Source organism: Convolutriloba macropyga, chromosome 13, assembly GCF_964194025.1.
Source record: "Convolutriloba macropyga chromosome 13, txConMacr16.3, whole genome shotgun sequence".
In the NCBI taxonomy this organism is placed as follows: domain Eukaryota; kingdom Metazoa; phylum Xenacoelomorpha; order Acoela; family Convolutidae; genus Convolutriloba; species Convolutriloba macropyga.
The window spans coordinates 24,258,595-24,272,492 of record NC_134480.1 but is presented as its reverse complement, the minus strand read 5'-3'; the positions used below and the strand labels follow the sequence as shown (position 1 = coordinate 24,272,492).

General features: G+C 32.8%; 2 protein-coding genes across 3 annotated transcripts in view; one reads left to right on the top strand and one right to left on the bottom strand.

Annotated features, from left to right (window-relative positions):
* LOC142351527 (uncharacterized) overlaps positions 1-13,898 on the top strand; it is a 60,829-nt gene that overhangs the window by 1,255 nt on the left and 45,676 nt on the right. The window lies entirely within an intron of this gene.
* Positions 1-13,898, bottom strand: part of LOC142351528 (sodium/potassium-transporting ATPase subunit beta-3-like) — a 37,912-nt gene that overhangs the window by 7,637 nt on the left and 16,377 nt on the right. Inside the window, exons 4-7 of one of the 2 annotated variants that reach the window (XM_075403600.1) lie at positions 9,704-9,801; positions 9,111-9,170; positions 8,356-8,549; positions 10-108 (exon numbers count right to left, since the gene is read on the bottom strand). In XM_075403600.1, the coding sequence (XP_075259715.1) occupies positions 42-108; positions 8,356-8,549; positions 9,111-9,170; positions 9,704-9,801 (419 nt within the window). In that variant the 3' untranslated portion in view covers positions 10-41. The remainder of the gene's footprint in view (positions 1-9; positions 109-8,355; positions 8,550-9,110; positions 9,171-9,703; positions 9,802-13,898) is intronic. The other variant, XM_075403599.1, reaches the window with a different exon arrangement.

Below are 13,898 nucleotides of genomic sequence, written 5' to 3'. Positions count from 1 at the left end.
GTCGCGATTTTTTTCTTCATTCCGATTGTGTCAACTCGTGCTTAAGCCGCTCTGATTCTGAAGTCCACCATTCCAATATTGGGTTTCTCCAGGTCAATGTGAACATTGCTGAAATGCAAAAAAAACGTATATAAAATAATTTGAAGCTGGACCTTCGAGGCTATGTAATTGAGAACGCACAACACCCCCCCCCCCCCGACGCCTCGTTCCTTCATCTTAGGCCAGGATATACTTGGTTTCGGATTTGGATCTCAGCGTGGGAGGCTAGCTTGAGATTTTGAATAATATTTCTGATGTTGTAGAGGAATGTTCCTGCTTCCCAAAAGAATAAAACCATCATGTTTGCAGCAATCCGCACAAAACTATATTAAGAGACAGCCCAATAATTTTAATGCAAACTAATCAGAGTCCCTTTTTAGTCTTAGATACTCTAATTCAGGGTCAACTTCTTTGGGGAATTTGGTCCGGAAATGTCACTCGTTATATATGCTAAGTTGAAGAAGATTTTTAACCCCTTAAATTTCGGAACGTGCCACGATTTTGAAGTTTATTTTCAACCACTTTCTCAGTGTCTTGAAAATTGATACCAGGTTGGTACGAAAAGATACCAAACATTACTGGGAGGTCACAATATGTCATTTTAGGTAGTTATGGGCCGTTTTAGGCCATTTTTCACAGTTTTCAGCCGAATTAGACCCAAAATAACCAAAATCTCCAAACTTAGCAAACCACGGAAAAATTGTTAAAATGGGGAACGCAGTCAGGGTTTCTTTGATGACCCGGTGACCTGTAGTACTAAATCAACCCAATTTTGGTCCGAAACACTTGTGGGACCCAAAATCGCCAAAAAGAGGAATCAGTGCAAAATTTGCAAACTCTTCCATAGCCTCATTTCCAACTAGTCCGCGAGCCATTGTTACCATCAGGTTAGTTTTCATCAGTGGGTTACAATTATTCTTATAATATGGGAGTTAAAATTGATAAATTATAATGTCGGCGAACCCATTATTAATTGGGCTTCATTTCATGACAAAAAAGTACGTCTCTTATATATATATATATATATACATATATATATATATATATATATATATATATATATATATATACATATATATATACATATATATATATATATATATATTTATATATATATATATATATATATATATATATATATAAGAGACGTAGATTTTTGATAACCATGTCAAGAAATGAAGCCCAATGAACAATGGGTTCGCCGACATTATAATTTATCAATTTTAACTCACATATTATAAGAATAATTGTAACCCGCTGACGAAAACTAACTGATTGTGACAATAGCTCGGCTGAAAACTGTGAAAAATGGCCTAAAACGGTCCATAATTACCTAAAATGACCCATTGTGAATTCCCAGTAATGTTTGGTATCTTTTCGTACCAACCTGGTATCAATTTTTAAGACCCCGGAAAAGTGGTCAGTTTACGGGCGATTGAACGTGCTTTGTATCAGCTCAATCGAATCAATACTTTGGTCAAAATTCCAGGTTTATATATGATAACCCCAAAAATGAAGTATGCTTGATGTTCGTTCTCTATTAAAATTTATGAGTAAAGTAGAAAAGACTTTATGTGTAAAGACTTGCACGAAACTAACAAGCCTAAAAAGTGTTATAGCCATAGCTCTGAATCAGTACTTATACCTAGACTTGCTATTAGAATTTCCCACTACTGATAGTGGTTTAGCGTTAAGTATGCGCTAAAAAACGCGTCTAAACCATAGTAGTGTTGGAAAAGCAATTTAATGGCTAAAGTGAGATAAGAGAAAGTAAATGCGCACATCATTTTCCCAAACAAGAACCTTTTAAAGTCCGATTTCATTTCCCTTCGTGAAAATATGCTGAAAACGGATACAGTCAACGTACTGATTTTACTTTCACTTGGATTGAATAATTCACGATGAAAAGTGTTTTCCTTCCGACCCACATTCATGAAAATTGGTATCAAACATGCCTATTTGGTCCATTTTGTCCAGTTTGACCGGTGTTGCAGACATACAAACTGTTGAGACAATTTTCTTTTAATTAGATATGTACTATTTGTACCTGCGGCTCCTACAAAATTTTTCTGGAAGTAACATTTTTGAACTCCTGCGCTAATTTAAACCAATATTTGTTTTTAAAAAAAAGGCATAGCTTATTGTTGATATATTGAGATTTTTGGTTGCCAGAACCCATTTTTCAGCGTTTTTTAGAAAATTTAAAATCATTAACAGCCGCGAAGCGAGAGCAAGGCCAGTTGTAGCCTCGCCATTTTTGCAATGAAAGAAGATTCGGAATGTATTCTGCGTCTGTCCTTTTTCTGCATCCTTTTAATCCCAATGACAAGAGAGGTTTTAAAAGCTTCAATTAATCAGAGGTCTTTTTATGCTTCAATCAGGTCCAATGTAACAACATTGTGTTATATGAGTAAAGCACATGATTTTTATGGCTCCGACAAATAGTTTTCATAATTTTTTACTAAGTTTTTAAGTTTTGCCAGCATTATATTTTCTTTTTGGAGCCGTATGACTGAACCTAATTAGCTAAATATCTAGTTTTTTTGGGTTATCAAAGCAAATATCTAACGCTTACAATTGATACATAATTGATTATCGGAAATATAACCCGACATGTATTCCAAGTTCATCCATTATTTTTGATATGAAAAGTTTTCGTCATTTTAGTTATTTCGGAAACATTTGAAACAATTTTGGCTTTAATGGAGGAGCAGCAAGACCAAGACCATATTTGGTCTAGTTCTGGAATTTCATTGTTCATAATTTATTCGGATTGTAATTGGTTAGTGCATATATTTTTTGAATTACTTTTGCCGTTTTGTTTTTTATTTTAGTTACACACAGCAACTTCAAATTTCAAATTAACATCTCAATTACCAACCAGAAAAGTTAGAAAGCAACATGAGGCCAATGAAAATACATTGTAACTTCAGCGAAGAGTGTAAGGTTTATGTCTTCAACACCATTTGCCAAAAACTGTTTACGAAGTTGTGAGTTCTGCATGTTTTAAGTGTTAATGTGTAGTCTTTTGACTCGTTCTCCCTTATGACATGTGCAATTGGCTTCTCCAGCGGTAGCAAATCAAACTATTTACCATTTTTCAGTTGAAAATTATCAGTTGCTCTGTCTTACTTTTTTGAAAATTTTGTTTTTTTTGGAAAATGGCTTTTGAGATTGGCCTGTTTCAATCATATTTCAGTAAACTTTTAGTTCAGTCTCAGCAAAAAAACAGGTTGCATTTTTTTCAAAAGGTTCATAGCATATTCTTCATTACTGTTTTATGATGAGCCGGTTTTTGGCTTTTATACTACAAATTTTCATCAATTTTTTATTCATTTTTAGACATTTTCGAATATTTGAGGATCTCTTCTGCGGTCTTGTCTTCTTATCCCATTGATGGCACATTAAAGACAAGCAGCATATCACAAAACGCGCAATTGATTGTATTTTTTCTCTCGGATAGATTTTGATCTGACAGTCTTGGACACCGTTTCGTTGCAAAATTGAAATGACTTTTTGATTTTTGCCTGCATATCATTCTGGATAAAAACAGTTCTCAAACATTTCGTCTGGAGGTATAAATAAAACCATTGAACGCTTTCAATTGAAACCTAATTGCTTTCATGACTCCAAAATTAAATTTTGTCAAAATGTGTAATAGTGTTATCTAAATTTTTGTTTGTGTTTTTCATCATATTGTTAATTATTCTCAGTATCGATTTAGGGTTTATACTTTCGTGGTGAAATGCAAGTCATTTTATGGTTTTGTTTTTATCTGATGCTATATTCTTTATTTATTTATTGCTTAAGTTTATTAAAAAATAGATAGATATTGAGTTTTTGGCGTAAACAATGCTTGTTCCTTATTTGATTTTGTTGTTTTATTCATTTTTTACTTTCTTTAAAGGCAGGTATCATCGGACCTTTAATGAGTCATTGTTTCATTCATGTGGTGGTTTGAGCATAAAGCGATCCAATTGAATGGATGCACCAACTATTTTCGAACAAACGTAGTTGAGCGGGGTCGGAACATTGTGCAAATGCACATTACCGAGCCTCCTTGTTTATCTCAAGAAGTTAGTTCGTTGCTAATTTTTTTATACTTTTTTGATTGATTTAACTGTTAAAATGGTTCTACTTTGCTGTTGTAGAAGCAGTGAATTTAAGAGAATGCATTAAAAGATCTGCTCTGCTATTTAAAAAAAAATGTATAAATTCGATCCTAACATTTTTCAATTTTTCATTACTGATAGATAATATTTTTTGATTATCTGTGAAAACAGTACATAAATTAGAACGGATAGAGAAGTTTGTTGAATGAAGATGGCTGAAAAAATTGAAGTTTATTAAAATTGTTTGTTTTGCTGAAGTGTTTAATAGTGAAGGCAAAAAAAAACAAAAAAGAACAGCTGAGCTTGGGAATAATCAGTTCCAATGTAAAATGATTTTCAAAAAAAACTCTACAATTTTGTTCCATTTTGAGCAGCCGTGTGCAATCTTGATTCAACATTCAAAATAAACTTACCGAAAATTGGGTTTCGGGTTTCAATTAGTCTCAAAATATTGAAAGTTGATAGAAATGCGATTATGAAATTTATTTAAAAAATTGTTCATCAAATAGGGTTTGCTAACTCCAGTTTGAAATATTTTTCAGAACAGCAAAATTCAGATATTGTGTGCATTTAGACGGTTGAATAAATCATACTGAAAAACGTGCACTCAAAATAAAACGCGCCGATTTTTAAACTTTTGTGCGTGACGTAGGCAAACGGGTATCAAAATGAATTGCAGAAATAACCATAGCGTAAGGTATAGTCGTATACACGTTCATTATATTTTTGTTTGTGTCAGTTACTACTGTTCTTTGAAACGAAAAGTTTGGAAAGATCATAACAGCTGTTCCACAAACAAGGCGTTCAGTTATTAAAGTTAACACATCTCAAACAGGTACATTTAGAATGGAACTCAACCAAAATGAACGTGCTGATTGGGTACGCTCTATAGATTTATATAGCTATATAGCTTTATGGCAAGTAAGGCACACTAAAAGTAAAGTGCAGAATTTTGATATTTCATATACAGAAACGATTTTTGAAGCTGCAGGTGGGCTTTTCGACTGCTTATCAACCAAACTCAAAAATTCGCTTGGTTGTTTAATCGTTCAGTAAGTTTCCATAAAGTCCATATATGGCGTTTTATACTTGGTAAGTTTCTTTTATGGTGGTCAACCCGGGACATTCTTGCAAAACAAGACGCCTATATTTCGCTAGGCAATTGCATTTTGGAATCACAAACTAAATTCCAACAAGGAGGCTCGGTAATGTGCGTTTGCACATAAACTTCCGACACCGCTCATCCAGATTTTTGGCATAAATGTCTACCAAATGAGGAACAGATAGAAAGACCCAAAAAATTAAAAACTTTTTCAAAAAAAATACGTATGAATAAAAAGATCGCCTCCTACGCAAATAACTCAGTAGAGTAAAAAATGCCGTATTAGATTGATGAGATCAGCCATTAATAAGAAAGCAAGTCAAGACGAAGAACAAAATCGAACAACAATAAAAAAACATTAATTACATCCAAAATCTAATGTCCTTTTTTTAAAAAAAAACTTAGTAACAATGTCAAATAAGAGTCAGATAAAACTGATGTTAAGAAGAAACTTGTGCTTCAATAGAAAAAAAATATGGTACCTCTCCATAATAAGGCTCAGTAACATTTAGACAAAAAGAAAAAAAAGCAAATAAAAAAATAGGCTTATAATTCTAAAAAAAATTAATTTCAAAGTAATGAAAACTATTAGATAGCACTTGAAAAAATCCAATATGTTTAGGAATCTTATAAGCCTCCATAGGAGGGCAATAAGACCTGTAATTATTCAATTTGTTAAGCGGTTACGAAAAGAACAACAAATAGAGAAAACAAACAAATATTCAATAAAAACTTGCCGGAAAAAAAGGGGAAGCCGTAAAGCCATATTTTCCCTCAAAATTTTTCAAATTGAGCCTTCCTCGAACGCCAAAAAAAGTTTTATTGTGACTTTTCTTAGTAGAATAGATAAGAAGAAGACAAAAAGGCAAATTAAGTAAAACTTTTGTATTTTCTTGTCGAAGCCAGGGTCAAAGCCAGTAAATTCATAACCAATTCTTTAAAAACATTAAATATTATACACTTGCACCTTCCCTCAACTTTTCCTTGTCAAAGCTGACCTGTTTTTAACGAGACTGGGTAACATATAGACAAAGCAGAACAAAAACTCGAAAAGAAATCATTTTTGTTTTTGAAAACAATTGATTTCAAAGTCAAGAAAGCCATCAGCTATCTACTCAAATGAAAAGATAGGCTCCTTTATTCCTCCATAAAAAACACTGAAACTTTTCATTATCCAGGAGAGTTAAAACGACTGGAAAGACAAAATATAAATGACAGCTAAAGATAAAAGAAAAATTTCAGTTAAATTCTTCTAGAAAGGGGTGTCCTAGCCGTTAAAACCAAAATCTATGCCTCTAAAGACTTTTATATGATCAAATGTGCCTTATTTTGAACGACAATAAAGTAATACGTGAACTGTCAAAAATATGAAAATTTGACAAAACGAGAAAAAAAAAACGTGAAAACGTGAAAATATGGCCAATGCTTAAAAATAAAAAAATTGTGAAATCTAGTTGTATCAAAGCCAGAAAACCATGAATTATTGAGCATAACAGCAAAAACACAAATTTTTATTTCAATAGAAGGAAGACGAAAGATAAGCATTCTTTCTTTGCTGACACTCAGCTACAAACTAACCAAATGAAGAGAAAAATAGTGCCAACGTTCAATCAGCCATTGTGTAATTAAAAATCAAACTCTTTTAAAAGTCAAAACGACCATGTTCTTTGGAATAAAGAAACCAAAAATATTTAATTGGAACTGCATAGGAAACCAATTGGACCTATCAAAATTTAGCTTTGATTTGAATGGTTCTGTTCTTTAACATAAAAAAGATCAAATTTTTCTTTAACAAGACCGACTGATTACAATACGAATTATTTCTCGATTGTATCAGTGCAAAAGTGGACACCATCGAGGCGTGCTATTGCTGGTTATCCTTTAAGAACACTCAATTGTTTTAATTGTTATGGATCTAGATAATATGTTGGTTAGAAGTTCGAAAATAAATCCTGAATTTTTGATAATCATAGAGCAAAGATAGTAAAAAACGGCAAAATTTTAATTCCAGACTACCCTCAATGGAATTGGAAGTAGGACTCGCTCTTCTTTTAGTGTACAAAGATTGTTGTTGATCTCTATGGGTATGTACTCCCGGAAAATTTAATCAAAGCGCACTAACAATCTTTTTTCGGGCAATTTTTGAAGAAAAAAGCTGAATTTTGAAACTTCCAAAATTTTAGACAAAAAAAATTAAATCAAAGCAATCAGCAACACGTTTCATCTTTCAAACTAAAATTAACAGTACTTTTGCTAACAAATTTCAGAATAGTTGACGAATTTTTATGCAAAAATTCCGGAAAATGTGAATAAAAATAACGGAAATCGGTCTAATGTTCACAAAAATTTAAACCACGATAACTTGCTATAGAAAATGAAATTCAAAATCTTTCAAATTCCATATTCTACGCTGGACGGGCTTTTTAATAATACCACTCACAACTCTCTACGATGAATGCATTGATCGGTCAAAATTGTCTGAACAAAAAAACCCATTTGAGTATATAGTTACTACCCCCTCAACAGGGGTAGGAACAATAATTTTGCTTGAATGTCCAAAAAAAAAATAATCAAAGGAAATGACAAAAGTTTTGAGATGCTTTTTTCATGTAGAGAAGTTGAAGCTTCAAAATCTGGGTTTGTCCAATTTATGGAAGATGATCTTTCTTTGCTGCAATGAAGACTTCAAACGCTCAATTCACTTTTTTCTATATTTCTCCTTCTAACGTTTTTACTTTTTTCAGTATTTGCAAAACTCACATCATTCTAGGTGCATCCCATTCAATGAGTAAGACACACAAATTACTGTTGCTGAAAAGCAAATGCTTATGATTATTAGTTGACAAATCTAGGAACGATTACTCTACTCTGAGAAAACAAAATCACTTCGAAGTGAGATTTTTTACTCGCTCTACTTTCACAATCAAACATTTGTGGAAATTACTCAATTTTGCTCAGTCACGCATTTTTTCAATGTTCAAATAATTACTATGTTCAAACTGTTTTTGTTCGCTTCAGGTCAAATTCGGGTCTGATCAGATTTCAATTCCGTCTGGTATCTTAGTTTGGACATTCCTCAATTTGGACTAAGTAACCACTTACGATGCAACAACTCTGCAGTTGAGGCGTCCCTCGGCATCATCGTCCAGTTTACTGCTGAACTTAACTTTTGCAGCTACTATAGGGGCACTTGAGTCCCAGTCCATCCCATAAGTCCAGGGAAATTTGCTCTGGTCAAAACCTCCAGACGGGTAGTAGGTCGGCTCACCCTCCAGGAACTGGTCGTACCACTTTTTCTAAAATTTAAAATTTCAAATTTTAGTTTTTAAAACTCTGAAATAAAGTAATGAGAATTGACCCGCCTCTCCCCTTCACAACCTCAGAAACCGGTGCTTGTTTCATATCAGTGACATCTGTCTTTATTTCACATCAGTGACATCGAATGCAGATGTACGCAGGTTGATAACGGCGTGAGCTCTGCTCAGTCCGTCTCAGAACTAAATCTTCGGTTAGCTCACATATGCCGAAAGTTCTGATCAGACTTTCATGCTCTCGAAATTTTCGATGAGCTCATCAAAGCAATATGAAGAGATATCTCGTCACTGTGCGCAGCAATTTAGAAGATGTTAGCAGATGCAATTTGGGTTACCCAGTTGCAAATACCCAGTTAGAATGGGGTTCGTCAACTGGGGGTTACAAAGGCTATTAAGGCTATTGGGAAAGGTATAGGTCACAGAATAGTCTTTATTCTTCTGCGAAATTAGGTTAAATCTGATCACTGAAAGAATTACAAAACGTTTGTCTGTCCTTCAATGCCCTTTTGATACTCTTGGTTTGTTCACGCTAACAATGCTTACTGATGAACCACATTTGAGGGAAACACTGCCGTCTAAAGGTTTCGGGACAAATTCGTGAACCTGAAACAGCAAACACACCCCTAAGTTGATTCGATAAATAGTTAGACACGAACAAAATTATTTTTATGACTAACTTAGTACTGCTAAGCTTATTCATACCTACTTGGGAAAAAATCAAACTCGAGTGGGTAAGTCGAACTCTGGGGAAAGTCTCCGAACCGTCTGACAATCCCAATTAAAGATTAAAAATTTGGAAAAACATATCTACAACCAATATTTATCTCCTAATAATAGTATGTAATAGTATGCCAGTTTTAAAAAATGTTTTGCCAAATTTTTAATAATTAATTGGCAATTTCAGACGGTCCGGAGACCATATCAGTTAACAAATTTTTCCCTAACATGTATTGCAAAAACAATGAAACAGGTTTTTTAAAAATTTTAGTCGTCGCATATTGCTTGCAAAATGTTCAGTCCAGATTTAAAAAACCAAAATCCAAATACATTTTGATTTCTCTCATTAAAGCGGAGCTGTCAAAAAATCGCTAAGGTTATAAAATTTTCCGATATACTTTAGCCTATTTTATACTCACTGCATTCATGTAAAGATAGAAACAGAATGCTTTTGAGTTCCACTGATTCCTGAATGAGTTCAAACTGCAGTCACCCAAATTGTTGCCTTGTGTGTGATCTGAAAACAAAAACGCAAAAAATGCCAAAAAATTGAACTGCGTTTTGTAAAATTCGTCCCTTAGATCGTTATAGTATAAAGTGATAGATTAATGCAAATTTTCGAAATTATCAAAACTTGCAATATGCTAAAAAAAATTTCTTGTCAACTTTCTATCAATTCTTAGCAAATGCTAAGAAAAAAAGAACTAAAGAACAATTTTAATCTATGAAACAACAAGGAGGCTCGGTAATATGCGTTTGCACATAATGATCCGACCCCGCTCATCCACATTTTGATTTAATTGTCTAGCAGATGAGGAAGAGATAAAAGAAACTTTGAAAAACATACATATAGTTCAGCAAACCACTACTGGAATAATTAATGCCAAGTTAGAGGGCTGATGAAAATTGTTGTTGACAGGACTACTAGAATAAACAATCATAAAAATCAAACAAAAAACAATAAATACGACCAAAACCCGATGTTTGTATACAAAAAAAATAACAAAAACCAAACTCGCATGAGATAAAACCTAAGCAAACCAATTTAACCTATATTTCAGTAGAAAAAATATGTGACCTGTCTCCAATGCGACCGGGTTGATTGAAAAAATGGCGAAACTCAAAAATCAAAGTATGCTTTTGAAAACAAATAGTTTCAAAAGTCAAAACAGACAAAATATTTCAACTTAAAAAGATGGATTAAATTGCAGCACCTCAGGAAACCAATTGGGCCTATTATTAATAAAACTAAGTCACAACACTAGAAAACGCCGACAAATACAGTATCGAAAAATCCGAAATTTATGAAATTAACATGTCGCAGCCACCACTCAAAACATATAAACAACAGGGAAAATAATATATGAGTCAACAAAAAGTAGTTGACACTTCTTGCTAAAGATGTTGAGTGTCATGGTGGCACAAATGAAGGCCAAACGGAGAATTGTGAAAAAAGTCTTTTCTAAAAATTTTAATTTGAAAGTCCTTAAAAGCGTTAGCTATGAACTGTAAACTTTTGAAATTATCATTATCAGGTATATGTTGTACAACATTAAAAGGAAAGTCAAACAGAAGTTGAAAAAATCAACTAAATTTTGCGGGAGAACAGTGTCTCAGCTCATGAAAGCATCAACTATTTGATTTAAAAAATTGACATGTTCACTTCCGCCTTTTTAATGATGCGAATCCTTTCAACTATGCATTCCTTCAATTGGACCTGCCAATAATTTGATAACTCGATATGGAAACAAAATGAACCTATAGAGTGTAAAATTATGCTCTAAAGTAAAAAAAATGAAATCTCCTAGTATGAAACACAGGAAATCATTTATTAAAAACAAAAAATTAATTGATGACTCAGAGGATTATGCATTTTTGGCCTGTCTTTACAGAGACTACGCCAAAATTTCGGAGAAATAAGACAAAATAGTGGCAAACTTTAAAAGTTCATCGAACTTTCTTAAAACAAGTGTATTCAATTTCACAAGAAGCATCAGATAACAACTGAAATCTTTTCTAGGTTCACTTAGAAAACCTAAAGAGGCGGGTTTGACCTTTAATTAGGGAGACTCAGTCCTTGGACTACAAAGGTGTAACACATGAAATCGAAACAGAAGAGATCCATAAAATTGTAAGGAATTATTTGATCCAAGCCATAAAAACCATGAGCTTAGCTGTGAAACCACACAATTTTTGCTGGGCCTCGTTTTTTGTATATAGTATCCGTCCAATATAAAGCCATGATTTGAAATTCTCTAAGATATTTTTTTAAAAAATGCCACGTCCCAATAAAATCTAGGATTTTTTAAATTTAGGGTTCCATCGTCAGCTTAAAATCAACCCTGATGTTGTTGCACGTCTTAAAAGCATTTTAATTGATCAAAAACTTGCGAAATAGATAAATTTTTCAAGATAAAAAAATTTTTTCACTATATCAAAAATGATTAATGCATTTTGTATTATTTTTGGGTACATACATGCCAAAAAATTGGAAAAATTTTAATTGCAAAAAACTCTTAAAGCCAGAGTGAGTACAACAAGCCTTCTTTTTGAGCTTACGAAGATTATGTCCACAGGTTTTAGTTGTCTACTTGATGAAAAATTTATGAACATGGGTTAAAATAGCCTATTTATTCCCATTTTGACGACAGAAGTTTAAAGTACGAAAAATTTGGCGTAAATTCTAGTCAATACAACTCGTATCGAAGAATTCAGCAACACATTTTAAATCTTTAAAGATCACAGCATCTCTAAAACTTTTATTGCATTTTAGTAAAATGGACTAGAGTTCGAAAAATATTAGGGAAAAATTCATTGAAAGCAACGTAATTCGGCCGAACGTTCACAAAACTTAAAATCGAGATAACTCCCTCTAAAAAACAAATTCACAAAAAAAGTTTTTAATTCCATATTCTGTGCCCGACGGGTTTTTTAATGATACAACTCAGAACTCTCTACAATGATTATATCGATAGGCCAAAATTGACTGAACGCGAAAACCCATTTTGAGTATATAGTTCCTCCCCCCACTAAAGTAGCTCGGAACAAAAATAAACTAACAGCTTCGAAACGTAAAACATTCCTGCCAAAAACTATAAATAGATAGCTATGAATTCAACAGACAAATGTATTATCTAACATAAAAGCGCAAAAAAATTACGTCTCAAAAATCATAATTATTAACCATTGGTACGCAAGATAAAAAACTGAAAGCATTTGAGGGCTGCAGTTATCGCAATTCTTTCAACCCAATGATGAAAATCAATTTCTTGGTTTATAAATGCTACCACAAGTCTTCCTTAGAAGAAAAAATAAATAAAATATAAAAAGAGCAAAAAAGAAAGACGTTCCATTGGACAAAGTTACGGGATGATGTTACCTTATGATGACATTTTTGAGGATATTTGTGGAGATTTTGAAAGAAAACCACAAAAGAAATTGTTTATTAGCTTTAAATTATATTTGCTATAAAGTTTTTGACCGCATGCAAAATTAATTACTCGGTTCAATTAATTTGCAAAATAAAATTTTTAATTTAAAATGGGTATTCGATTTTCAGAGAAAAATTTTTTTTACCGCAACAGAGAAATTCAATTACAATTGAACTACTTTTTCAATGGCCAAAGTCATTGCTTTTTAAAACTAAACTTTTTCCGGCAAAGTTCTATAATGAAACTTGATGAAACCTGATATATCATTTGATCTAAAAAATACTGAGAACTCATGTTTTATCACAAAGTTGAACTCTAGACCTAAAGATTCAGCAAAAAATTCAAACTTTGTACAAAAATTTAAGACATTAGCCGGAGGGTGGTGGCAGAGCAAATCAGACCTGAATCCGTCTAGAGATATTCTGTTTTTCTGGATGGCCAGTACTCTGTTCATGTTACACTGGCTAATCTAGATTTTTCAGAAAAATTTAGAGCATAAAAATATTATGTGCAGCTGAACTCCCGCCAACAAGGTTTTCTTGATACACGATTCGAACTTCTGTGCGGGTACTTGTAACATTTAATTTGCGTAGCAAGTCGTAGCCAATAATCTAAATGGGTTTTGTTTACAACCTAGATTAAGAATAAAGACTATACAGCATAAAGTTATCTTGGCCGAGCTCTATGACCATAATATAATTATAATCAAGGAACACATCAAATAAAAAAAACGTAAAATTTTCTGGAGATGCAATATTTTAGAATTGAATTAAGTTTTTTTGAAATGCTCAACGCTGAAAGGCTCTAATACTCAAGTACGGGTTCAAGCTCCAGAATTGATATTTGTAGATAGTTCAATTTTCTTGAATAAAAGTTTGGTCTTAAATTTGAAAATCTTTTGTTGAAAAGAATTATAGATCTAATCTATAATTCTACTCTAATCGCATTAAAAAATTTTAATTTATCGCTGATTTTGCACGGATTCCGTGTTGAGTTCAAGTATAATAATATTTCAACAGAAAAATTTTGAATTATGATTATTTGAAGGGAAGCTAAAACCATCAAGGATTGATTTCCCTCTTAGTGATTGGTAGCTCCTTGTGCTGCTTTTCGAATAATCTAGACCATTAACTAATCATTCTAACATGATTTATTTAATTTCACACACGTTTACATGGTGAGT